The sequence below is a fragment of the Lipophrys pholis genome (genome assembly GCF_963383615.2).
Source record: "Lipophrys pholis genome assembly, chromosome: 10".
Taxonomy (NCBI): Eukaryota; Metazoa; Chordata; class Actinopteri; order Blenniiformes; family Blenniidae; genus Lipophrys; species Lipophrys pholis.
The window spans coordinates 18,696,313-18,724,048 of record NC_137640.1 but is presented as its reverse complement, the minus strand read 5'-3'; the positions used below and the strand labels follow the sequence as shown (position 1 = coordinate 18,724,048).

At 41.2% G+C, this 27,736-nt stretch overlaps 1 protein-coding gene across 2 annotated transcripts in view; it reads right to left on the bottom strand.

Annotated features, from left to right (window-relative positions):
- Window positions 1-719: 719 nt before the first annotated feature.
- The window catches only part of adamts10 (ADAM metallopeptidase with thrombospondin type 1 motif, 10), a 42,221-nt gene continuing 15,204 nt past the window's right edge, over window positions 720-27,736 (bottom strand). Inside the window, exons 5-26 of one of the 2 annotated variants that reach the window (XM_080473316.1) lie at window positions 26,784-26,952; window positions 25,933-26,135; window positions 24,908-24,991; window positions 22,908-23,053; window positions 21,764-21,807; window positions 21,063-21,168; window positions 19,252-19,398; window positions 18,851-18,992; window positions 17,824-17,931; window positions 17,326-17,471; window positions 15,489-15,552; window positions 15,283-15,385; window positions 12,248-12,381; window positions 9,647-9,770; window positions 6,850-6,930; window positions 6,585-6,748; window positions 6,334-6,460; window positions 3,713-3,842; window positions 3,097-3,301; window positions 2,388-2,564; window positions 1,747-1,912; window positions 720-1,325 (exon numbers count right to left, since the gene is read on the bottom strand). In XM_080473316.1, coding sequence (XP_080329442.1) covers window positions 1,216-1,325; window positions 1,747-1,912; window positions 2,388-2,564; window positions 3,097-3,301; window positions 3,713-3,842; window positions 6,334-6,460; window positions 6,585-6,748; window positions 6,850-6,930; window positions 9,647-9,770; window positions 12,248-12,381; window positions 15,283-15,385; window positions 15,489-15,552; window positions 17,326-17,471; window positions 17,824-17,931; window positions 18,851-18,992; window positions 19,252-19,398; window positions 21,063-21,168; window positions 21,764-21,807; window positions 22,908-23,053; window positions 24,908-24,991; window positions 25,933-26,135; window positions 26,784-26,952 — 2,880 coding nt within the window. In that variant the 3' untranslated portion in view covers window positions 720-1,215. Of the gene's footprint in view, window positions 1,326-1,746; window positions 1,913-2,387; window positions 2,565-3,096; window positions 3,327-3,712; window positions 3,843-6,333; window positions 6,461-6,584; window positions 6,749-6,849; window positions 6,931-9,646; window positions 9,771-12,247; window positions 12,382-15,282; window positions 15,386-15,488; window positions 15,553-17,325; window positions 17,472-17,823; window positions 17,932-18,850; window positions 18,993-19,251; window positions 19,399-21,062; window positions 21,169-21,763; window positions 21,808-22,907; window positions 23,054-24,907; window positions 24,992-25,932; window positions 26,136-26,783; window positions 26,953-27,736 lie in introns of those variants that run through there. The other variant, XM_080473317.1, reaches the window with a different exon arrangement.

The following is a 27,736-nucleotide window of genomic DNA, read 5'->3' as shown; positions in this document are numbered from 1 at the left end:
TATGATCACATTATAAGATAAATCCTAAGACAGAGACAAAGGTCTCAGGCTATTGTGAATTGATCAGATCTGATCCAGAAAGAAACCAGTTTTACACATGTGTAACTATGAACATTGCTCTTTGAAAGCAGTGCAGTCAGAGGCCTTCACTCATCCTGTTCCTGCTGGCAGAGTTGACTTGCTGTGGCTCACTGTGCTCTGAACTCCCCCACAGTACGAGTTACTCACACTGTCGACCATGTTGTAAAGACAAAAGAGAAAAAAACTAACAGCACTGCTGCACTGAGGGATTTTCGGATGATGACATTGTGTGCCCGTCTGAAGACTTCATGCATGGCCTCAATTCAGAATGACACAAGTAACGTGAAAAGCACTGGCTTTGCTCACATCACTATGGGAGCAACAAACACAGATGTACTGCAGAGGTGATAACGTTAACACAAGCTTACAAAAATGGCAAGACTGTGGCGAGTTCACGGCAGCGAGGCATGTATAGCTTCCACAGAGACATCAAGTCCAAGTCACATAAGGACAGACACGAGTCCCCTTACTGTTGACTCTTTGTGCAAACCAAACTCTGCTCATACTTCAGCTGTAAAACAGTGAGGACTCCATCACTATGTTGATATGAAACAAAGCGACAACATACACCAACAGGGTCAAGGGTCAAACTGTCGGATAACATAGAAACAGTTATTTTATAACATAAGATACTCCTTCGTGTGGACAGCAAAATGCTGACAAATCATTTCCTTTATAAAGTGGATCTTAAACAATTAATAACTACACAAATATCACCTGTTGACACCCAGGTTCAAGAAATAAAGCTAAACTTTCAGACCACTGCAGCAAAGGAAAGAGATATTGTGAACAGTCCTGTGGCCAAAGTGAAATATAGTAGCACCAAAATATAAAAAGAAAATGAAGAGCGATGGAGAGAGACAACTTTTCCTCTTTGCCTCTCCAGGTTTCAGCAGGCCTCGCTCCTGTGGAATGTATAAACTCAGCCCAGAGGCACATTTGATCTGGACGATGGGTGGAGGAAACAAAGGTCTCTTCAGACCAGTTCATGAGACTAGGTGTCTGTTTGACAGCGTCCCACTTGGATGTGACAGTCTTCGGACAGGGCAGCTGTTGTCAGGCTCAGTGGGAGGGTGTCAGGCTTACTGTGTGAGGAAACAGAACCCAGAGAAGGATGCTGAGGGTCTCTTGGAGTCAGTGTCCCTGGCAGGTCTTGCAGCACATTTGTCTGAAATATGGCCGGCTGCAGAACTTAAATCTGAGCACCAGGGGGCAGTAGGCCACAGTGTTCACATCTTTACACTCTGTAGGGAGACAAACAAGAGGCATTTTTAATTCCACCGTATTTCGACCCAGATCGTATAGTCTTGCTTGTTTATTTTTTACTTTTTAAACCTGAACCATATATTTTCCTGCTGGATTCAGCGAATTGTTTCTAAATTAAGGAAAGTCTCAATTCATGTAATTTCCATCCCAGCCAGTCATTGGTTTAATAAGCTTCCTTTATCCTTCGTCTTGCAAAATGTTTGCAAAATCTTATTGTATTTTCAGCTTGTACTGATGTATTCACTAAGTTCCCTGACAATGCAGAGGGTCATGTTAACAAATTTTAAATTTCAACAGAACAAATCCCGAAATGCCACATAAGCCTGTTTGGATTTTATATATAAAACATTAACTTGCGGCACAGTGAGACACAACAGGGATTCAGTTTTGATCTCTGACCTTCAGGGTTGTCTGTACCAACGGGCAGACTGAGGTCACATTTGCTCTTGCACTGCTGCATGGCTGCAGGCCGCTGATGTTCCAGGCACTCGTTGGATGGCTGGCCGGTATGAGTCAGACACTGCACTGAACGCATCTCCTGACCCAGACCACACTTGGCAGAGCACTGAAGCACAAAAAAAAAAAAGAAGATAGAAAATACTTGAAATTCTACATGGTGAATGTGTGTGCAGTAAAGTACAGACTTAACTTTCCAATATTCTTTCTTGAGGCACTTTTAAGGTCAGTTGACATGTTGCATATTGTAGGTTTTATCTTCATGAATATGGGAGAGTCAAAATATGTAGTTTATGTTTTACAGTGCATCTACATGTTGAGATATGTTGCTTGACTTTCTATCGACCCAACATGTATGTAAATCATTCTCTTTGTTAAGAGTTTATACGAAACAGTATGAAATCGGAACAAACGGCTGCTATGTTATATATTTTTTTTATATGTAATCAAATGATAGAAAATCAGATACACTTCACAATACCAACAACGTGGAGAACATTAAATACAGTTAATGGAAACTTGTATTTCTCTACTGTTATTAAATGTGACTACACTGAAATAAAGGAAAGTGTTAAAAGTCTTGCCTCTCCCCAGGGACCGGTCACCCACTGAGGGGGAGGACAGCGCTGCAAGTTACAGCGCACTCTGGAGGTGGGCCGGCCCTGTTTGGGACATTTGGACTCCGGCAATGTGTCGCCGCTCTCGCCACTCTTACACAAGACCACACGGTGCCTGTAGCCCGGACCACAGCTGGGCGTACACTGCAGACACAGTGAGGAAATGGGGAGAAAAAAAATGGCAAACATCAGGCGGGAAAGTAGGTGTATGGAGGGAATGGGAGGGTGCAGCAGGGGGTCACCAGAGGAGTGTTAATCCACTCAGCAGAGGGCAGCAGCTGTATGAAAACAAAAAGTCCACAGCCTGCTTTGTTCCTGTAAAACAGCTGGACATAATTCCACTCACTTGTGTGCCCTTGCTACATTACACAAGATGTCAGAGACAAGCTGAACACTGAAGCACCTCTGACACGATTTCATTTTGTTTGAGTTTTTTCCCAACCGAGAGAATAAAGTTTTCATGACTGGGACGCGTTCCGGGTGATGCATTGTTTTGCTCTGTCTCTCTGTTATGTGTTTTGTTGTTAAAGTGTTTGTCCTGTGCTGTGCTAGGATATTTATTCTGGAAAAAGAAAACATTGCTTCACCTAGGAGGAATTTTGAGGACAGCTTTGATTCATATGCATACATTAATAGAGTAAAAACAGTGCAGGGGTGCAGGCAGAACAGACCGTACCTCTGACCAGTCCAGGGCCAGCCATTCAGGGGGACAGCTGTGGTTGCTGCAGGGCTCGGTGAGTGAAGGACGAGGGGTGGTGCAGGCAAAGTCATCAAGAACCTTCTCCTCCGGCCCAGAGATCCGTCGTTTACATAGAACCTCTCGAGTCCGCAGGCCGCCGTTACAACTGCGGCTGCACTCCGACCATTCTCCTGTCCACCAGCTAGAAGACGCCCAAAGTCTGTTTTCTATTTTCTCATTTCAGTTGTATAATGCAATAAGACAATACCAACACACAAGGAAATACCTTGCGGCAAGAAAATAAGCAAATTAAAGTAAGAAGAAACAAGAAATTGATGTTGTAATGGTGGGCCTCCAGTTATGTTTCTCATTCCCATTGACTACACAGTAAAACTAGAGCAGTCACTCCTCTTTACTCACGTAAATGTCATTACACAGTCATGATAAAAGCAGACAATAAAAGCCAAGTAACAGCCTACATTATGAAGAAGGGGTGCTGGGACAGAGAGATTATAAACTGGGATAAAGTGGTGAAATAAGAAACCGAAAAATACATTCATATACAAGAACATAGTCAGTCATAAATACATATTGTACCGAGGAGACCACTCACGATGGGGAGCAAGGCTCAGTATTGCAGGATCGTCTCTTCTCTTTGGGTTTGTTCTTCTTGTCACAGAAGTGGTTGTAGATGACTGAATGATCGGTCTGCTTTCTACACACCACCTGCTGCACCTGCACACCTGAACATAGGCGAGACAACACAAGAGGAAATTGTTGAGAAATATCAACCTTCTGTGCCACAACAGTTTTTAACTGTGCCTCTATCAACCATGGACAATTATATGAGTGACTTATCGATGCACTGCGGCAAAGTGGGAAGCACTCTCGCCTCATAGTGAGAATAATCATGCTTCGATTCCAGTCTGAGCTTGAGGTTAATTAATGGCTCAAAATTGCCTGAAGGTATGAGTGTGTGTCGTTCTGTGTTTGCACTGTGGTGCACTGGTGATCTCTCCAGGGTGAACCCTCGCATCGCCCATAGTCAACTTGAATTAGCTATGGCATAGCTCAGTTGAATTAAGCAGAATAGAAGATGGATTGAATTATGAGCGTAAACGTTCTCCATTCCGAAGTATTGGTGGCTTTCAGGTGTGAAGCCCCATCCACATACTGTATATGTGATCTGTTTTGCAGTCTGATTGAATCAATGATAATACTGTCTGAAGATGATTCATACAAAAACAAAACACACACACAACCATAGTTTTCTACATAAGACCACCCTTTTGTCTGAGCTTGGTGCCTTTTCAATATTCCTTTGAATGCAGATGAAACAGCAAGGTTTTCTTGCTGACAATGCAAAAAACATTTAACTATCTCAATGTATCTTAGGTACTGCATAGTGACAACTGTTTTAACATTGGTGGAACTATATGAAGGTAGTAGCTACGAGATATATTTATGAGAAAAAAGTCGAGTAAATCTGTTTACTCGTACTCCGAGTACGAAAAAAATAAATCTCAAAAGCTGCTATTTTCTCACTAACTGGCCAAGCTCCAGGTTCACATCCTCCTCATCACTTGGGTGGTGGACACTAAGTACAAGAATGTATTTATCTGAGAGAAAACAAGCTGTTATCAGGTGAAGCAACAAGGATCATTAACTCAACAAAGGTCATAAGAGGAAAAGGGAGATTGCCTATATGTGATATCCCTAAAGTGTGAGAGCCTGTGAACTGCTTCAACGCCTCTGGCTTCACCAGCGACTCCAGAGAACCCCCTTCACACGGTGGCTTTGCCGGGTCAATGCGAGTCTACAGGGACTTCTACTTTGTGTTTACATTGGACACTGTGTGTGTGTGCGTGCGTGCGTGTGTGTGTGTGTGTGCATGTGTTGTGCATGCGTCTAAGAAGAAGAAGAAGAGGGTGACAGAGTTGAAACAGTCATGTAGGAAAAATGTGGACAACAATGAAACCAACACAAAATCACACAAAACATGTTTGTACTTGTAAGATGATTTATTTGATCACTTTCCTATCTGAAAAACACAGAGTCACAGGGTCTGCCAACAGCTGGTCGGTTAAGATAAAAGCCCCATAAACATGAGGCCGGCATCAAGGTTTGGCAGATAACACTAAAGAGCTTTGTCATTAAAAATAAGTTATTTTTGTGTGTGCATTTGTTGTTGTTTGTATGTTTGTTTGTTTTTTTTATTTGGGGGGGGGGGGGGGGGGGGGGGGTTATGTCTGCGATCACTGACCTCAAGGAGTTGTTCAGAGTAACTGACTTGTTTTCAAAGTGAGCATTGCTTTTTTTTTTTTTTTTTTTTTTTTTCTTTCTTTCTTTTTTTGTTTTGAGTTTTTCAGTAAAGCTACAATCGGACATCTGGGTGACATTTGCTGAAAATGTTGTGTTGATGTTCACCTGCTTCTAATGCTGCTAAGCACCAACAAAAGCATTTGAAGGTTCAGAGACTCGGTGGAACGTGCTCTCAGTGTGATTTTCACTTCATTTTTGTAACTTCAATATGTTCCAAATTAAAGTTATCCTGCTTATATAATTCATACAGAAAGATACCCTTCACAATTGAGAGAGTGCAACTTATATATCGTGAAAAGCTAATGGTAAAATGAAAATGAAAATCACAGCACCATATCGTCACGATAACTACCTCTAAACAACAAATTTGGTTGTCAAATTAAAACGCCAATTTCTAAAGTCTCCCTAGTGACATGAAAATCCTCTTGTAGATGAACAATCTTCAGGATGTTTGGTGTGGAAAAACTTTCAATATGATGAGTTCAAACAAAGTAGAGCTATAAAAGGTCACGACTGATCGTTTGTAGCCACGATGCATCGTCTCTGATATCCTTTGTCCTCTTTTTCATTTCCCTCTTAGCAATTCGCTTTTAAAGAGCACATGAATGATAATAAAATAAATAAAAGGTAATTATTTACTTATTATTTACTTATTTCTGTCGAGTAAACTTGATTACACCCCAGTTAGCTACAATGTTTGAGGGATGAAATACATGCATCTAAATATCCCGTCCTGAACTTAAGAGTACATGAGTGTTCTGATCTCATTTCAGGATTTTAGGAATTCATTACATTATCACACTGTAACTGCTTCATGGTGATTTTCAACGACTCAGACGGATTTCGGAGGAATGAATTAAATGACGGTTGTATCCTCGAAAGTGAGAGTGTGTGTTTTTGTTGTGTTGCTACCTCCAGCACAGAGAGCCGAGCAGCGCGACCAGGAGGTGTAGTGCCAGGCAAAGCCACTCAGCGGTTCCTTGTTGAGGGGGGGGTTAAAACGATAGTGGATCCCTGGGTTTTCCTCCCTCACCAACACCTGTGCAACATGGAAACAAAATTCTTCAATCAGTGGAACGTTCCAGAGCATTGCTCGTCATCAAGCGGTTGATAAAGGAGTGCTTCAATCGGTCTTTGAAAAAACACTTTTCTTGTCATCTAACCATGACAACGAGCGTCATATTTGTTGGACCAAGAGCTTCAAGTGTTTCTGGTCCATCAGTGGGTCGTCTGTAGTGGAAGGTGGTGCCGGCAACATTGAACCTGCGAGGTGTGTCGATGGTCAGTTTGCCATTGATATAGTACTGGTCACCTTTACCCTTCAGCACTGGGACACAGAAGGAGAGACAAAACCAGGAAACATAAATATTTCTCTCTATTTACAGTGAAAGGTAGTTGAATGAAACATTAGGCTGAACATAGTCTTACCAAGGTAGTTGAGGGAAATATTGAGCTCCTGTATGTGAATGAAGACGGATCCCTTTGGAACTCTGACCACCTCTTCATAACCTGACACGCACACACACACACACACACACACACACACACACACACACACACACACACACACACACACACACGCACACGCAAACACACAAATGGTGAAAGTTAGGTGAAAGTGGTTGAATCACTGGGGATCAAGGTTGGGATGTATAAGTAGTGTGGAGCTCAGTCAGACGCCAATGGACTAAACAGAGGCTTCAGATTCCAGCTGCATTCCTGGGCAGCGATTCTCGGCAGTCCTGCTCGGCTTATTGCTCGAGAGCAGAAATGATGCCAAGAGACCGCTTTTCCTCTTCTTTTTTTTCCTCCGTGCTCATTTCCATCTGCTTTGGTCGCTTGTTCTCTTTCTTTTTATGCTCATTTCAAATCTATTCAAATCTACTCCGTGTCAGTCTGCCTTCTTTGGCTCTGCTCTCGAAGCCACTGCGGCCCTGTGAATTGCTTTGGCTCACTGGAGAAAGAAGGAATGACGGTAAAAACAACTGAGTGATGAGAGGATTGTGACCTCCTCGTGGAGCCCTGAGTGGTGGGGCAGTCTGAACTGTGGGTTTGAAGATGGACGCGTGGGGATGATATATTCAGAGGTTTTTGGATTCTGTTACTGACAAAGCCATTAACAATTCAGTTAGCACATAGAGACCTGTGATGTAAACAAATAGCAAATAAGCTATCAGCCTCTGCCACGTGACATCCAAGTAATCCCTCATAACGTGTCAGAGCCACAGACTGGACCGATAGAAATAAACGTAGATAACCTTAATGCGCCATCGTACATGTTAGAGCAACAGAATCTTAACAAAAACCAAACGCAGGAAAAACTCCATTTGACATCCAGGTCACTTTTCATGGCTTTGCGTTTCCCACCACTATGTCTACCACTCAAAATATAATAAATATGACAAATACATTTCTTTGTCTAGAAACACAGTTTTGTTTAAAATCCTCACATGTATTGTTTATACAGCTTTGTACTAATTCTTTTCTGGTTTTGCTCAAACTTAACAGCAACCTGTGTGTTTTAAAATGCCCCATAGTCCTACTCCAGGTCAAAAACTCCACAGGGAACCTTTAAGCTGCTGATGCAGAGAGGAGAGAAGTGCTGGCTGAAGGCTTTTAGGACGTTTGAGAAATCAAACGTTTGCTGTGGACATGACGGAGTGATTCTGCTTGTAATAAATCTGCTTGAGACCAGAAAAAGCCTTCAAGATCTGCGCCTGGAGTTTCAGTTTGGTATAAAATAAGAACATGCTGTGCTGTAGCAGCGACCAAGTCGACTGACATTAAGGACTTCTGACAAGTTAACTATGGAGCAAAGTTTAAACTCAAGTGAACTCGGTGTTTTAAGTTTTTACTGTTGAAAGGCCTTTTAGACAGGCTACACTACTGCAGCTCACACAATTAAACAATTGGTTTTGAATCAAGTGGTGTGAAATAACTGTGACTCATTATCAAAAGTGATGGTCTTTGGTCAAAATGGGAGTGAACGCTTGCAGAACCTTTTCACAGAGTGTTCAAAATCTTCTTTTTCATGAGCGCTTAATGTGTACAATTGACAGGAGCATCAATTTCTGATCCATTCTGCCACAAAACTCACAACTAAAACCTCCTCGATTTTACCCTCACTAATGCATTTTTTTTACTGCAACAATAATGTCAGATATTTTGAGGGTACTTGAGACCTCAGCTGGGGTTAACCGAGAGGCCTGGTCCCTGCGGCTCAGAGCGCGGACGCCTGCTGAGGGTGTGGCCCCTCTGAGGAATCCTGGGAGTGTGTGAATGGTGTTGACAGTTGGGTGAGAGACTCTGGAGTTGGTGATGTGGGGTGAAAATCACCCAAAATAAATTCAATAGCAACAGGACCTCAAGCCACACTGGTTGGACCTCACGTATATTTGTCTACCACATGTCCCTGGGTGGGTGGCTGCTAATTAAATATGTTTAAGTATACACAGTATATGGTAAGCATATGTGTATATTTTCATGCCAGAGTTTTTTGAGGAGGTCCTTCATGTTCTTAGAGCTCTTGGGTTGGCTGCTCTTGGGCTAGTGTTTGTCATCGAATTAAATGTAACATGTCTTATTGTATTAATCAATATGAATATATAAAGATTGTGTAACCAGTTTAATTCTACTTGGAAGTCCACACCATGTCTGAAGCTAGAGTGATATTTTTTCAATAAGATGTTGAAGGACTTCCCAGGTACTTTTAACGTCACAAAGAAAATAACTTACAGGTTGTCCTCTGAGGCAATGATAAAATTGGTAAATGTAGACCTATGATGGCTTCTCTATGTAGTGCCAAATCCATATCTGGACTGCATCAACTCTCACCTGCTTTGTGTATACACTTCATCTGTCTGTAAGCCCTCTACAGAGAAACTCGAGGACAGCAGGTGCAGGAAAAAAGGATTGTGCTGTAGCTATATGGAGAACTGTTGGCTCAAATGAGTAACTTTAACAGCATGCTGTGAGGAGACTTTGCATGAGGACAGAAAGTTAGACGATATAGTTGGAAAGTTTGGGTTTGCATCAGTAACATTGCGAGACAGTATCCAAATGTGCACATTTAACTGACGGCAGATAATTAATGTTCAAATTCTCACTGTAAATGTGTAAAAAATAGAAAAGGAAAGTCACTGTTCTAGAGCTCAAACTGCTAATGAAGTCTGGAAAGATACATTGTTGAGTTCTCATATAATAAATCTGTAAAATCTTTCTTCACCTCCTTCGGGCAGCGAGTCATTGAAGACCCCCTCCAAAGAGGCACAGCTGCTCCCATCACCCCCACAGATCCGGCAGCGATCCTCACGTACATCGGAGCCGAGTACACGGTCACAACCTACATGCTGCGAGAAGAGAGAGACGAGTGAGCTGCAGGGTCACTCAGGGTCAAGACTCATGGGTGAAGGGGCACAGTCTGTAAACTGAGAGGTGTCAGAGGCCGGGCTGAGGGATTACCTCCTAATGTCTTCCAGACCACTTTTTCAAAACACAGAAATATCAGATGGTAAGTCCAGATGCGTTTTCTGATCCTGTGCAGACATAGTGCTCTTAGGTTGCTAAACTCATAGCTGTCGACATAAATAAATTTCATGATGAGCCTAGCAGGTGGTTTTACTCAAACTCTTTAACATCGAACCAAACCTAAACAAAAAGGTATAAACAGACAGCGGTTGCTCAGTTCCCAATACATTCATATGGCAGCTGCTTATTATTGAATGGGATAATGAGGCTTACATTACTTATTAGTTTTACATTGACTGAATTACTGCTCTAAACTAAATTGAGAGTTGAAACAGTGATTCACCCCACAGTTATCTGGTGGCTCAGTAATTAAAGTTTCAAATGTCACAGTTTGAACTCTGAGGCCCTGTGTCCACATGCAGGATCAGAACTTCGATCTCAGTATCATTTGCTCAGTTGATTAATTCATTTTAGATTAACTTCAAAAACAAAACCATTAAAAAATACTTAAGATTGTTATTAAAAAATAAAAAAAACAGCTATAGTGGTAATTTAGGTCAGTAACATAACTGAGTATGAAAAATGCATATTACAGAAGTGGGTCTTTTCAATCTGTGTGTGATAATCTGTTAAAAAATCATCAATCTTGAAATATCTACATGTTGAAACGACAAAGCTAGAGAGCTTTCCTCAATGCTGGTGAACTTTGGGCCTTCAGAACAGGCCGTTACTGTGAATCAGTCTATGGGCTCAGGAACAATTCTAGAAATCACAGTTTATGAACACAGTTCGATGTGTGATTGACAAATGCAAGCTGTAACGTGCACAGAAGAAGCTCTGTGTGGACACTCATGAGACAAACTGGGTTCTTTTAGTGGAAATTCATTTGGAAAACAAAAACACTGTGGCCAAAAGAATAAAGTGGAGCAGCATCATCCAACTTATCAAGATCAAAAGTTCAACCGTCTGCATCTTTCTTTTGAGCTGCATGACTTCCTTTGGCACAAGTAACTAACACATCTGTGATGGCAACATGCGAAAAAGATAAGTGTGAGAAGTCAATGTTCTGCCATACACCAAATCCATCACAACAGCACAAGACTCATGGCGCTGACCTGTATCCCATCCACACCTTCAGCCAATGTTTTTGTGTTTTATAAAATAGAAGAAGACTCAGGACTTTTAAGCTGCTAAAAACTTCAATCCCACAAGATCGGGACATTTCTCTCCTCTAACAATAGATCTTTTATCGTCTGAGACATTTATAGACTGTTTACAGACTGCAAGAAGGAGTTTGTAAATGACGCATTGGTAAACATGACCCTGAAGTATTTAGTTTAGATGTTGTACATCATTTCATTCAAAATATTTCCCATGAAATAGTGAAACATATCATTTTAAAGGTGTTATGGTGTCTATGCTGCACAGTGAAATGAAATGGTTTGATAAAATTGTAAACCATTGATAACTTTTTCCACTCATCCCAACATTTTTTGTGATTGGGGCTGTAACATAAAAGAAGGAGGGAGGCACAAGAAAGAACCGTGAGCGAGGATAGGGAAGGCTCAGAGCGTCAGACGGGGGAAAACAGAGAGCGAGATCATAAGAATGCAGTGAATGAAAGTGAGCCTGTGGTGCAGACAGACAAACAGCTGAGCTGGAGGGTCACTGAGTTTCTACACAGCAGAACTGAGTCAAGAGAAAGTGAAGGGGAGGAGGGAAAAGAAGGCAGCTGTTGATAAACAAAGTTTTTAAACAACTCCAAAAACTGCAGAGTGCCTCAGCTTTGCTGTCCCACTGAATGTTTAGATGCTTCAAATAATAAAAAAAAAAAAAGCTTATGGAGGGTGAGAGGCGCAGAGAAGAGGCCAAATACTTCAGGCCCTCACTTAACAACAGGAAAAATTCTGAGGGGGGGGGGGGGGGGGGGTTGTGCAATTTCCTCACTTCTTTTCCTTCCTTTAAACTGTGTTTAGTTACGTGAAGTTAGAGCACAACTACGTCCAAAGTAAACATGTGGGGTTCCAACAGCAGCTACGTAAGCTGCTGCACACCATCTACATTGATGCTTCTTTGTGTCTGAAATCTTTAACAAATGAGCCTTGTGGATATGAAATGGATTTCAGAGAGGTTGGTGGAGATTCAAGTGGTTTCTTCCAAAATTATTTACATTAAGAGCTAGAATGAGGTGGTGATTCTGCTGTAGGTGTGACAGTTTTTTTCACAGTGATGATTGTAAGCAGTTATTGTGTGAATGATATTAGTGCGTCTCTCCGGAGTCCTGACAGTCAGTATAGTAGTGTTCTAAATGACTCAATTTAAAGTCTTTCATTGCTTCCAACAGCTTAACATAACTCACCTTACACTCTCCATTTACACACACGTCCAGAGAGTCATCTCGGCACGGCGTGCCGTCCACCACAGCTGGAGCACGCTCTGTGTAGAAGTTATATCCCTCTGCAAGGCAGTTGAGAGAGCAGGGCTTCACCCCACCTGGACACACAAACACACAAAGACAGAAGAGTGTCAACAGAACAGATCGAGACACATTATGGATTGCAGCACACAAACATGTCAAAAAGTCACTCCTCAAAAGACGGCGTGTAATTGCAGCACAAAAGCATTATACGAACGCACGAGCTCATACGGTCACCGAGGATTATCAGTAAATTGGCATGGTCCATCTATTTGATGGTGCAATCAAAAATGTTAAATCAGCCTTCACATGAGACAACTGTCAACTGTAAAAACAACAGAAAAGGAATCTCTTGTAAACCTTTTAAACAAATCTCGCAGAATTAAAAAAGTATTTAGTTTCCTAGCAAGAGGCCATCCTCTCGTACTTTGATGTAACTTTGCCTAACTGAGAAGGAACTAGTGAGGCACTCACGAAACTTGAAGTGAAACTAGTGCAAAAAAAAAAAAAAAAAGATTCCTGCGCCAAGTTACAAAATGTATCTTCAGCTCTGCAAATCTTACTGAAGATGTAATTTTCTTTTCTTGAATATCTAAAGGAGGAATCATGTCAGACATATCACTTATAAACATCAATCTAACAGACGATATCATTTCTTAGCATCAAACCCTGTAAAAGATTGTGGTATTAAGCATTACTTTTGTAATGACGTGTGACAAAGGCTGCAAAGTTGTTTGCACATGTTTTGCTGGATGCTTGCAGGGGTGCACTGAGAGGAGAGATGCAGGGGAGTGAGAAAGAATTTCCTGTGCTGAGTGTCAGTGAACATGCAGCTGATTGTGTCTTCACCTCTCTAGAGTAAATCCATAAAGACTGAATACTGAATAGAGCTTCCAAGATCCAAGATCAGTGCTAAAACCTTGTCTGTTTGGACTGTTTGGACATACTGGTCTTTCACATTTTTAACACAGCAAATTCTATCCTGTTTTATCGTCATATGAATTTATCTGATTCTATCATATTGTGCTGTATTAGTATATTGTGCTACAAAAAAATCTAATATACATATATTGATTTCATGCCTTTTTATTGTATTGCATTTTATCGTGGAGTAACCTGTACAAGACTGTAGTCAACAAAAGTTGTTTTAAAATATGCTTTATAAATAAACAAAATGTACAATGTTAAGACTAAACCATGGAACCTAGATTCACTCAATGCTGAATTTCTTCTTTAGTTTTTTTTTGTTTTTTTTTACATATGGGCAGCTGAGACAGGCTTCAGCCCTGTGCGACTTGCTAAAGTTAGAGCATGTGCAGATATATATTTAGTATTTAGTAGCTCCACTGATGTCAGGAGGTTAAGTACTTTGGCCAAAACTGAGCATAAATAATCCAGCATACCTAAATGTGAGCAGACACAGGCACACACACACAGTACTGCTGAAGGTCGTCTCCTGCCAAGTGGTATGTATCCTTCATTCATGAGTGCAGCGTGCCAACAGCTCCACTACCTGAGTGGCTGTTGACATCAGCTCAAGCTGTGTGTGTTTGTGCTGGCAGTGCTGAGACAGGTACAGTGTGTACTATGAAGGGGGGGGCTTACTGGCAAAGCCAGCAGAGAATCAAATAGTCGGAAAACTACTATTCCCATGGTGCTTAGTTTTGGCAGAGCAACTGCAGCAGGATGTGTATAGAACGACTTGCAGGGTGTGCAGTGTAAAGTGTGAAGACTGATTCTAAGACCTGTTGGACTGAAAACGGATGTGGAGCCCCTTAAATGAGAGACCGCTTTTAATGAACTGTCCTTGGCTGCCTGAGCCGGGACAGAAAGGCCGACTGTTTTTTTGTGTCGCGACAGCAACGACAAAGAGAGATTGCATCATATTGAGTTAAAAAAAAGGGAGAGATGGAAAGAGTTTTACAGTGAGGGGATAAAGAAAATAGCAAGAAGAAAAGAAAGCTGTCTCCACTGAGACTGAAGGCGAGAGGATCAGGAAGAAATGAGCGGGTGACAGAGGACAGTGGAGGGGTCTGCAGTGTGATCTGTCCTTAACTTGGGGCAGAGACTGTGGCCCTCGTCCTATTTTAACAGCTGCAAGGGATTTCCAATGTAAAATCAGCTGAGTTTATGAAAGAAGCACTTCTTGCCTGAAGCTGCAATCTGTCTCTGTAAACCATTATATTATTGGAAGGCAGGATTAAAAGCAGTTACGTCGCTGAAACAATCTATCTTTTGCATCCAGGTTTGCCTTGTGATCATCAGAAGAGAAGAATTCTTGCAAGGCATTGTGGGATCCCTGACTCTCTGCGTTTCCTCGAGCATCTGTAGGCCAGACAAGATAAGAGTCTGCAGCTCCAATCCTCTCTCTCTCTCTCTCTCTCTCTCTCTCGCTCTCTCTCGCTCTCTCTCTCACTACACGTTACATTTTGCTTTTACCACAATCAGCTGATCACAAACAAATCTTCAGTCTCTACCCCTCACAATCTCAAAACTGTTTTGTTTTGTTTGCCTTGTCCGCCGGTACTCAGAGTTACAGTTAACGGATCACAGCAGGCAACAGTTATCCGCAATGAAGCTGCAGAAGCTGCCGAATTTAAGTTTAGTCAAGTTGCATCAATGATTGTTCAATATCAGTCTTTTATTAAACTGAAAAATGGAAATCATTCCAGGGAAAAAAGCTTTAAGTGGAATTCATAATGTTTTATATAAACTCAAGTAAACAAACTGAGTGTATTTTGCCACAGAGTACGAGTAGAAACGGAACCAGATGGCATTCACTGCAGGGACAGTTCAGCAAGATAGCCTTGCAAGTAATTCTGTATTGTAAAAATGTTTAACCCGATAACAGCCACATCATGCCAAACTGTTCTTCAGATTGTACAGGCCTGAACAACATTGTAAAAGAAACACAAAGTGAGGTTCCCACTAAATCGATGCATGCAACAACCCAAGACGAAGCTGGGTGACTGACTCACCTCCTCTGTAGGGTTTCCAGGTGTAAAATTTTCCCCGGAAAGGAACACTATCAAAGTCAGCACATTGAATCTCACGGAAATCCCGGGAGCCTGCTGGGCATTCCTGTAACAGGCACACAAACACACAAGCATTTAATCACATAAAATAATGAGTTACATCATTATGACGTGACCAGTCGATGATGACGTACAGTAGAAATACTCACATCAATATTGCAGGATCTGAAGCGTTTTCTCTCTCCGAGACAATACTTTCCACCGATAGTCGGTCTACCATGAGACACATGGAGAAGTGGGTCAGTCACGTATAATTATGACTTAATTTGTGACCTCCATTACATCAGTCAAAACACTGGACTATGACCAGTGCTTTGCTCGCTCTCATCTCACTGGGAGACTTATTTTCTTTACTTTATTGTCTAACCCAGTTCAAGAAACCCTCTACACTTTTAAAGGGAACTCTGTCGACTGTTCCTGCTAAACGTTTAACAAATTCAAACAGACTGAAGCAAAAAGTGATGCTCAGAAATGATACAGCAGAACACTGTTGGCCTCGGAACTGGGTCAAGCCTTTCTCAGTTTAATCAATTCAAGATGAACCATCTGGTGACTGCAAATCAAAAAGGCTGGCATTTCGTAATGATTCAAGATTCCGCCGCTGTCTGTGTGGAGATCCTGCATTTAAATCGCATGACTGATGTCTTCTGCCCGGCTTACACGAGAGAGAGAAAAAGACATTTTACAGTTTGAAAGCAGCAGTGAAAAAGAATGAGCATTTAATGTTGAGAACGTCTGACTAATCCTTAACTGATTTACTACAACCACTATGGATGAGAATTTACTGCTCAGCATAACTGCATCTTTAATAAAGCTACAAAGCATCTATCATTTTTGAACACCCACTAAGGCCTCTTGTTTTATTATTTCATTGTGTCTGCATTGAGAAACTCTGCTGAACTGGGAATGTCTTCCCTGACATGCACGTGTTATGAATATTCAGCTGAAATCTGGAGATATTTTGCACGGCTTAATATCATATGAAAACCGGTCCAGCATGCACTGGCTGTTGGGAGTCTAAACAAACAGTGAATCAGATGAATCAAAACTTCACACATGTAACTAAATTATCAACTTGTGGTGGGATTCATTTACAGAAAATCAAAGTTACTTGAAGAACATCCTCTAGACTAAATCACGCAGTGAAGACAATTTTTTTTATTTAGGCTTAGAATAAAAGTATGGCTTTCCTGAGATTGCATTCACGGAAAAGAGGGATATGGGTCAATGATGACCTTGCCCTTTGACACTCAATATGAAGCTGTTCATTGTTGAGTGAGAAGAAATGCAATAGCCAAATAAAATAAAAAAATCCCTCAAGATGTTTTTGCAACAACGTCTTCAGTCTCTTCCTATCGTTGTGAAGCAGAATTCACCAAGCGTTGGATTGTTCACCCACTAATAGGGAACGTGAGCTGCGATTAGACCGTCGTGAGACGTGTGACTGATGATGTGTTGTTCCAATAGTAATAGGATTACTATTGGAACAACATATCCTCAGTAGGGTAAAACTAACCTGTCTCATGACGGTCAAAACAAATAATACATGATATTCTGATAGGTATGAGGACAGTTTTTGGTAAAGTCACATGGCACAAACTATTTGAATATTTTCAAATGTTATTGTGACCTTACATATTACGACCTCGCTGACTATTACAGAGCAGGCCAGTCTTCAATCTCAAAATTAACAGTTCAAGACAAGACACTAAACATCATATTTCCATAGTCAATGACGAATAAAATAATCAATAAACAAGTCATCTAAGTAAAACAAACGGTATTCAGGAATAACGGAGTTAAGTCTTGAGTGGAGCTAAGACAATGTGTTTGGTGTAAATAAATTAGAAGAGAGAGGAAAAGTTCACTTTTTTTAACCGGTTGTAGTTTGTTATTTATGAGTGTGTGTGGTCTTCTTCAGTTGTGCAGTACATCTGAAAAGAATGACTTGATGCACTTCAGATTGAACACAGTTAAAATCTGTACCTGGGACTGTCACAGTGTCTGACAGAAGAGGACACGCCACCTCCACAAGTCCTGCTGCACTCCTCCCAGGGTGACCACAGACTCCAGCCTCCATCTATGCCCTCAGGACGAGTCCCATATGCCACACACACCCTCTTGTAGCACCACTGCCACAGAAACATAGACATCGAGGTCATCGTCCAATGAGTCACATCCATAAATATAAATGTGCAACGAAAAATATCAGAACATAAATTAAACTAGAATGCTCACAACTCCAAAGCACGGCTTTTTAATTTAGCACTTTGTTTTAGAATGATTTGATTACTTAACAAAAGACTAATTCATACATGATACCATGATACATGATGTTACCGAAACAAAAAAAGAAAACAAGATAATTAAGTGTTTTATCATAACAGACTCAGCACCAGCAATACATGGTTTCGCCATTGACTGAAAGCCTGCCCTTAAAATGTCCACTACATAGTTAGAAAATATAATATTCTGGCCGTTTACCCCTTTTTCTATGGTGTTAGTCTGACAGATGGTTCCCTCTGCAGCAGGAATGCTGCTGGTGATGCAACGGTTGCTCTTACTCATGCACCAAAGTTCGCTGCAGACTTCCTGTGAGCGTTTGATATGTGCAACAGAGAGACACAGAACAGAAAAGCCTTCAGTGTTTTTATGTCCATGATCAGTGTGTAGACTTGAGAGCAGAAAGGCAGTCCTGCTCTTTCCTCAACAGCAATGCCCTTAACACATGGGGTTAGGTTTTATTGTATACATATGCTCTGACCAGATAGTATTGATAGAAATGTGTCTATAAAGCAGTTCACTGTTCCAGATGTCCATTCCCTCTAAACTCAACCTTGTAAAACTCGACCATGCAATAAAGTGGATGCTCTACAGTGAAGACACTACAAGTTGATTCACGTCACAGACTTAAAGGTAAGAGAGCCGGAGGACATTAAATCCAGAGTAAGGTGCAAGATCAAGCGAACCTGGAGACATGTGAACTGACAGCAACAGGAAAAACAGTGAAAAGGAATATTGAATGCAGAGAAAAGTTCCAGCACTTGCTGGTGAACAGACAGAGCAACATAAAAACATCACTCACTTCTAAGCATACAAACATACAAAGGGACAGCTTTAAAAAAGTTGTATCAACGAACACAACTAATGACATTTTAAAACCAAAAATGTACTAAATGTATGTATTCAAGATAGAATCAGAAAGAAATCAACTGCCAGCAACCTGTGGCTTCCTATTTCTAAAAACAAGATGGAGTACAGTATGTCCAACTTTGTGACCTTGATGTTTGGGAAACATGAAACGGCTTACTGTACGTCAGTAAATACACATAACAAAATATTCAAAAACATTTTTTATCATCTCACTGGGGTTAGGTAGGGATGCTTTGGACTGCAAAATATTAGATGTCATCAAAAATGATAAATTATGCTTATTAATTCTTCTCATGTGAAGTTCCATGAACTATACCTATTGAAAATACACAAAATATAATGCTGACTGTGTACTTACAGCATATTTACATTGTCGAGATCTGACACCATACTGGAAACGGCATTGTTCGTCTGCATCGTAGGCCTGACCCGGCGCTGTGGTGGGATACACAAACTCCTGTTTTGGTGGAATGTTGTTCAGACAGGAGCCCATACCAGAGCTACAGAAAACCAAAGACAACAGAGTAAAATCTAAAGTACAATGTCAGCATTTTCTTGTGAGAATAAAACAAATTTTGCTGATGACTGAAATGGTCCCCGTATCTAAATTGCGGTTAATCTTCCTGCAGTCAAGACCTGTCCAAAACTCGAATGGCCATCAAAGATTGCACAACACCGTTTAGTACCATTTGTCTCCCTCAAACATTTAATCGCCAATTTATTTCTGGTGTTGCAGATATCTCATATTGGCTGACTCACTCCAGGAAACTGGTGATGTAATCTCGACTACATGCGGACCAGATGAATGGGTTTGTCTTCATGGTGATGTGGTCAGCCATCAGCTTGGCGGTCTCCTGGCTGCGAGGCCCACAGGCGTTCCCCATACCGTCATGGTTCATCCCAAACCTAAAGCACATGATAATATAGTGACATGATAATACACTTTGAGGCCATGCAGACGGGTCATAATCCCTGCAGCGGCAATGGGGACAGTGGAAAAGAGATCACTGTGGATAACTGAGAGTGATCTAAAAAGCAGGCATATGAAAGATTACAGCCCACAGCTGTCACAAGTGTTCACCTTTCACCTATTAAAACTCTGCTTCCTTGGACTCATGCAAACCCAGAAGACATGTATCGCCAGTGGAACTCAAGACATTGGACATGTTATCAAATATGTAACTCACTTTATTTGATTTGATGCTTTTTCTTCTTTAATTTTTAGGGCAAATGTGTCCTGTTCAGTGCAAGTAAAACTAACCCGAGTACAATTGCTGTATAAGTGGGGTTCTAGTTTGGAAAAATGGGGATAATACCTTCAGCTCCTTGCTGTAAACCAAAGAAGTGGACAGAGTCTGTTTGGAGAGCACATCGCAAAGAAACTGTGATGCAGTGCAGATTAATGTCTGACAGTGCTGTGAACACAGCACAGACCACTAAACTGTAAACAGACACGAGTACTTGTTGTTTGAACCTACCGATATTTTCTGCAAAAATGACCTACATACACAACTAAGAATAAAACTAGTTGCAGATTTATTTATTTTTTAAGCTGATTAAAATGATTAAACACCTGTGCTGATTGACTGACTCCAGGGGAAGAAACTCATGGCACATAAAGTCCAGTCTATTCTAACCATTTGAACAGTGAAAGATCCACCAGCAGCTTCAGTCTGTTGTGAACGCCAAACAAAGTGTTAATAAATGATATGGCTAAGCTATTGTGAGTTTCCGGAAAAAAAGTTGTAATCTGAGGAATATGTTCCAGTGTAGGGACCTAACCTCTACCGCAATCTAAACCAAGCCACAGCAAAGGACATGGAACACCCTAAAGATAGTGGACCCTATAGCTTTTCAGGCTCAGCTTAAGAAAAACAGTGGATCAGGGATACAGTGATTTAAAATGGGCAGATTCTTGACAGAAAACAATAATAGATGCCTCCCGTCATGAAAATAACATGACCTCTGTAAACGTGTTAAAAACAAGACGTTATTATACGGACAAGTGGGTTTTTTGTTTTTCAAAGAAAAGACAAGTAGGATTAAAGTAAAATCCAGGCTTGGCCCTTCTATGTGCAGTTTGGTTGTTCTCCCAGTGCATTTATTTCCTCCCACAGTTTAAAAAGTGTGAGGTTAATCGGTGACCCTTAATAGCCTGTAGGTGTGAGTGTGTGTTGCTTTCTGTCTCTTTGTGAAAGTCCTGTGATGCACTCATAATCTGTCTAGGGTGTACTCGAGCTTCGCCCATAGTAGCTGGGATCAGATCCAGCACCCTGCCACTCTGACCTGGAAGAAGTATGAAGGGAAATAGGTACAAGAACTCCTTCGTCCAGAAAGCCTGCAGAAAGCCATGCTTCTCATTACAATCATGTGCGTTTGGAGCAGGAAAACATCTCAAACATGCAGGGCGGTGGTCCTCAAGGACCAGCACTGGACAAGCTGCTTCAAAATATGCAATACATACTGTTGCACACTGCAAAACATATACCAATTTTTCTAAGGAGTCACCCCCTTGAGATGATCAAAATGTCCAGGGAATTAAAAAATAATTTAGTGAGCACGTTACTCACGTATGTCCAATCTCATGAGCGATAGTGAAAGCTGTTCCCAGGCCGATGTCCTCGTTGATGCTGCAGCTTCTCTCAGGCTCACACATCCCTCCAACTGGAGCCAAACCTGTCACACACACATGCACATACACACAAAAACACAGTATGTGAACGTAAAACCCTTTCAAACAGTAGAAAACACCTGGACTGAAACCCTGAATCAACTGTTTCAGACCACAGAAAGGCAGCGCCATGTTCACTCTTGATAACTATGAAAACCACATTGCTTAAAAAAAAAAAGTCAATACTTCAACACTTGAATCACGTAGCGGCATAGACAATCAGGATTCCAATCTATGAATATCAAATGTTTACATAATGTTTTACTCATTTGCATGACTTTAGTTAACAGTATTCAAGTAGAGCACATTCTGTGTAACAGTAAAATGTGTTCTGTGGGAAATTTATGGTCATATTGATACTTTATTCTAAAATGTTCTTTTTCTGTTTGCATAACTTTTTTCAGGAATTTCAGTCTCATGAGAACCCTGATAACACTCCTCCTTGTAAATCTGCCTAACACTTAGCGCAATGAAAAGGATCATGATGTAAAGAGTATGAGAGGTACACTCAAGTTTTAGGTCTTGACTGAGAGAAAATTTTTCATTATGTGAAGATGCTGTAGGCCAGCCTCAATTTGAGTGTATGAGAATGAATATTACCTAAGGTTTCACAGGGCTTGTTTTTCTGAATGCAGATATCGTACCTGCAGAGGGAACAGAAAATAAACAAGACTGTTTATAACTTACAGTAAAACGTAAAGAATGCATTGTTGTAATCAAAGTTGGGAATGGCTGTATACATACAAATCAGCTCGATTCAGACATGCAGCATGTTCACAGTGACAGACACACAAGCATATTTTATGAACAGACAGTAGTGATAACATGTGGATAACGTTTTAAAGGAACAATAGCCGGAAACCACAGATGGACACTGTGGTGTCATCTGTCTGGACCACGTCCATCTTCTGCTTGATAAAGGCTGTCATAAAACCAAACGTTTCTCACAAAATCAACACAACACCACATTTAGGAAGCGTTTTCGCTTTGACATTCCTCTGTACAGGTCGTCTAACTAACTGCAGCAGGAGTTTAAAGCACATGGTGTTGGATAGAATAGGAAAGTATTTGTGGAAGCTCTGCGCTCATTGCTTTCAGATGACCCTGACCAAACCATGATGGTATTGTTCTGTTACACATTCCTCAGTCAATAGGATCAGTGCTTTATCTGTTTAATATGCATCCAGCACTGTTGTTTCTGTCTCCCTCCACAACGTATAGACAGTACCGTTAAAGAGCAGAGGGGAATCACAGAGAAAGAAATCCCCACTGGCAGATTCAATGCAACTTTGCTTAAATTTCTGCTCTCTCTCTTTCTTTCTCTCACAGTATCTCTCTGAGCTGTTTTCTTCAAAACTAGTGAATCTGTCAGTCTCTTGCTCTCCGCATGTCTTTTCACATTTTCTGTCCAGGTGCTAAGCTGTACTGTGAGGCCCCCAGCTGTTGTCACCACAGACACGACAAGATGCAGATTCTCTTCTGGACTTGGCTTAATGACAAGCTATGAGGAGAGGGGCTGGGAATGTAACGATTCAGCTTGGAGGAAGCACTATTAACCCTTTTGTGAACAGGAAGGCAGGCTAAACATACCCTGATTCACAAGAGGTTGCAGTAGCAGTTTTGTTTTGATAGAAAATTCAAAACTCAACTATCCGAAGAACAATATATGAAGAGAAGTCAACAACAGCATTACAGTTTTATATACTTATTTCTGTGAGGTAGGTTATCGTTTTGCATTTCTGACCTGGTTATAAGCACAGCAGTGTCATGGTGAGCGATGCCGTTGTCTGGTATGGCATTCCCGTAGCTGCTCCGATGCTGGATGGTTTTCTGCCACTTACAGAAACTGTCTAAAGACTTTCCTGCGTGATGATTAATCTCTAGCGTTGGCTGAAAGATAAGAATGAAATTATCGGCTCAAATTTGGGGAAAATAACATTAGCTTTTGTCTTGCATGACATGCATTTAAACAAATACTTCATTTAACAATATGAATGTATCCCTATACCAAAAAACATGGCATTATGACAAACGTATGAGAGCCCAACAATGCTATGATAACACAGATTTCAACTTTTTATCTAGCAATGATTGGGGCATCTTTATCACCAGAGCATGTCACTCTTTCCATCCTGTGATATGTTTGCATCTGTGCACCTCCACAGTATTGAGGGCGCAGAGAGAAGAGAGAGAGAGGAAGGACTGCTTTGCTGACCACAGCTGGCACGAACTCGTAACCCAGGAATGCGCGCGGTGACATAACTAGTAATTGTCTCATCCCACAGTCCCTCATTGCTGGGCCCACTGCAAGCCTTATTTTCCTTTCCAGGGACAGCTTGCCTTTTTCAGACCTGGAAACCAGCAACAGTAACACTCACAGAAGACCGCTTTCAATTCTGCCTCGAACCTCAACCTCAGCAGTCCATGGAGTAAGAATAACAACACTAATATCGCTCACCACGAATGATCCTAACATTGGTCTTTTATTATGTCAGGTAATGCACACATCCGAGGAGTAAATATGGGACTAATTTTGAGGCAGCATGAGCAGTATGAATCATAAATGTTCCCTAATAGGACAGCTCCACAGGAAACCTCAAAGCCACAATGTAATGCTCCTTTAATTCAGCATAATTCATCTGTCAGAGCACAAAAAGGTTGACATTACGAAGGGGCTGGCCTCATGTCTCACCACATGCGGTTAATGGCAGGCTAATAAGGTCATTTACTAGGCAGTCAGACGGTTCAGTCATCGCCTGAGCAGCGCTGGTAAGGTCGTGCACTTTTTATGAGCTGAACTGCTGCCCTGTGGTCAGGTGTGGATTCTCACTCTGTGTCTTTTCTGACCTCCAATCAATCCCTCACATCACGTGACATGACAACAGTCTGCAACACGAGCAACCAGGGCTGTGCGGATTTACTCTCACACGGCAGTGCATTGAGCTGAAGGTTAACGTCACAGCGGCACACAAGTAAAACAGGTGCAATATCTAAATATGTCTTTTTTTTAATTCAGCAGCCACTAATATTTTTCAAATATGCTAAGCCCTAAATTATAGTCGTATGACACATCATTAAGAATCCTGTGCTGGGAACCACAAATGTCTATACTTTCAAGGAAAATCATAGAGTTTGGCTTTCTGTCTGAAGAGAAACACGGCACAAACTCGCAATTCACTGACCCAAATCGCCAGTCCAGCTGCTTATTCAAAGTCATTTGCAAATTGGACCAGTCCAGTGTTGAATCTGGTCTGGTATGATGATTCTTCTGAAACAGCTTTACTCTGCTGTGTTATACATCTGAATCTCAATCTTAATTTGAGATTTACTGCAACCTGTACATGCGTCATGGCACTCGTCAGAGAGGTCACTGTTCAGCACACTAACAAGTGGGACAGTCACAAAGCAGCTCTGTCTGACAGGTACAAAACTCCCCTCATTCCTGCAGTTTTCCACCTTTCCTCAATCATCTCTCCTTTGCTTCCTCACATCCTCTAATTTCTGTTATTGCAGTGGCCCTTCACAAGACCCACTTACACGTTCAGAGTCGACTGGGAGTGGTGGACGAAAACATGCTTAAGCCAATAATTTGACACAAATAAGGAGTTCATATATGCCATTCAGGGACAAGTTTGATGGAAGTTGGACAGAACGGTAATAAGCCCAAGCACGCCAAGACATGGAAATAGGAGAGAAGAGTTGAGAGTTGCACAGCTTTTACAGTGAGTGACATAGTTAATTCACCTGGTCCTCCATGAGCAGGATAAGCCGTGTCACCACAATGTTGACTGCATTCCCCAGGCTAGAATCCTGGAACAGTTTGGCAACCTGACCTCCAGGGAAACAAGAAAAGACCAGTCTTAAAAATATTTTACTTAAAGTGCATTACAGTACAGCAAAGACCAACTGCAAAAAGAATGGTTTGGCCTGGAATGATGTTCGTGTTGCTATCAGAACTGGCTTAAGGTACAAACCAACCACTCAACAAGATCGACGAGCCTCCAAATATAGCAATTACTAGAATTTGAGTAGTAACAGAAACAGACAAAACCAGAGTTGAAACCACTAAAGTACCAAAGCTGCACTCAGACAGTTGTTATTACTGGTCTGGTGTAACATGGTTTATTTTGCTCTTTAGTACTGAAAAGGCTCTTTTAGTTTCTCTGGCTTTGTATCCGTCGAGATGCAACCGACTTTGTCTGTTGGAAACCCCTTCATTATATACATTCCTAACCTGCATGCGCGTTTAATGTGAAGAACTATGGATAGAGATCCTTACTGATAACAGTGCAGACAATGACGTACAATCTGGGCTGTATAGCAAAACATATGGGAATTCCTGGAGAGGAAATCAGGCAGATTCTTTTTCTTTCTTTCTCTTTTAATTAATGCCAGTTAATAAGCCTAATTCTAATCTATTTCAATTCAATTTGTTATTTTTTACACAGTGTACTCAGGAGTTGACATCTGGCTATTGTTTTATGTAGTCTTACTGAGGTCATTTCTCTTCTTTGAAACTCCACTTTGAAAAAAGTTTCTTAGCTGGCTAGGAGCTGTTCCTTTGTTTTACGGGATGCCAAGTCACTAAACCTCGACTGGCTGACGGATTGCATTTCGAAGCCTAAAAAAATCTAAACTACATACACGCACACAAAAAAAACCAAATTATGATAAAGTAGTCTGAGACTTCGAATTGTTTCTAATCAGGGGAAGGCATTGGGAAAAGTAAGATCTTAATATGTTGACATCGTTTGTGTTGTGAAACTTACAATATTCATCACAGCCAGGATGTACTGCTCGATGTCCCTGCGACCATGGTAACCCACCATCATCTTGTCAGCCACCACCAGTGTCTCCACGTAGCGCTCCCGGCTAACCGATCGCTTCAGGGGCAGCTGGCCCCGGCCGACATGATGAGGAGGGGTCTTCAGAGTGCGCTGCCACCACGATGCACCTTTCATTGGCTTTTCATCTGAAGTAGATCACACGTACTCATGTTTGGCAACATATTGCGAGACAAATCTAACCCAAAAGACAAGCTGCAGTTTAAATACACTGAAAATAAAAGATGCATTTGCATGAATTGTTCAATTAAGAAAGTTAATTTTCTAAAATTTGACAACAGATTCATACAATAAACTGTAAAACTTTGGTAGCCCACAATGATTGTGGCACAAAATTTAAATGACAGTCATTCACCAAAAGATGGCATTTAGAATACAGTTTTGTTTTCTTAAGTAACAACACCATATGTGCTGAACTCCGGCCTTCGAGGGCCGGCGTCCTGCATGTTTGCATGTTTCAGGTCTCTCCCAGTTGCAACACAACAGATTTCAGTGAGGAGCTCGTTATTGGGCTTTTTACAAGCATGATTATGACATCAACATTAGATTTAGCTGTGCTGAAGCAGAGACTTCTAAAACATGCAGGAACCCGGCCCTGGAGGACCGCAGTTTGACAGCCCAGCACTATAACATGGACTCGGTCACATCTAATGACAACTGGGACCACAATGTTCTGCTGCTGGCCAGTGTGCAAATTAGTTTGGGATCGTTTACTCCTCTGGCGTAGACAGCACAAGTGCCTTCAAAGAGACCACAGCATCTTTCTTTTTTCTCACCAATGACTCCGCAGGATTGGCCCTTGTACTGATATCGGAGCGATGACCTTTTATAAACCACATGGGGGCGCCCCTCTGCTCTCTCCTCCCTCTCTGTCCTGTTTTGGTTATCTGGTGAGACAAGGGGCTCTATCAGGTACTCCTCTCCCCCGGCAACAATTACCCCCTGCTGCAGAGAGACAAATTTGAAGAATAGGGTTGATTGCCATTATGACACACATTGTAAATGCTACAGTATACAATCTGCCCAAAGCCTTACCTTTGATCAAACTTTTTTCTTTCTATCAGGCATTATCAAAGAGTTAACAAAAATAATTCAAACCATTAAGAGAAGGGCAGGAACTTAATTCAATATATACCGACATCTTCCTTCCACATGGCTTGAAATCTTGCTAAGGTGTTATTTAGTATTGGCACTGTTGTTTTTACTTTGAAATCAATGGGAACATGTTCTTCAGAGCCACACGAGTCAATATTTCAGCTGTTGTTCCGCTTTATGTCAGAATATACAGCAAACACATCAATGAAGTTACGTGGCATGCTAAAAATGTAGAATAATATTAATAAACAATATTGCACCGTAGGATCATGGAAAACTGTGGTGAAAAAACAAAATACCATGGAAAAACAGAAAACAATATATGAGAAAACACAGATCCAATAAATATTATTGTAACTTAAGTAAACTTAAAAAAATATATTTTTTAAATCTACCTGCAAAAATGCTATACATCCTATTGTTCATCTACAACCGACAATAAGGAGTTCAGGAACAATAATAACTTAACAGTACTGAACTAGGACATTTAAATCATCAACATAAATAACAATCAATCTCTACAGGCTGTGCCACATAGCACCAGGTCTTCAGTGAAATAACTGATAAAGTGATCATCTTTCTGTATCAAGATTTTTGCTCCATAGACTCTGCCCCCCCTCACAGTGTCCTCTTA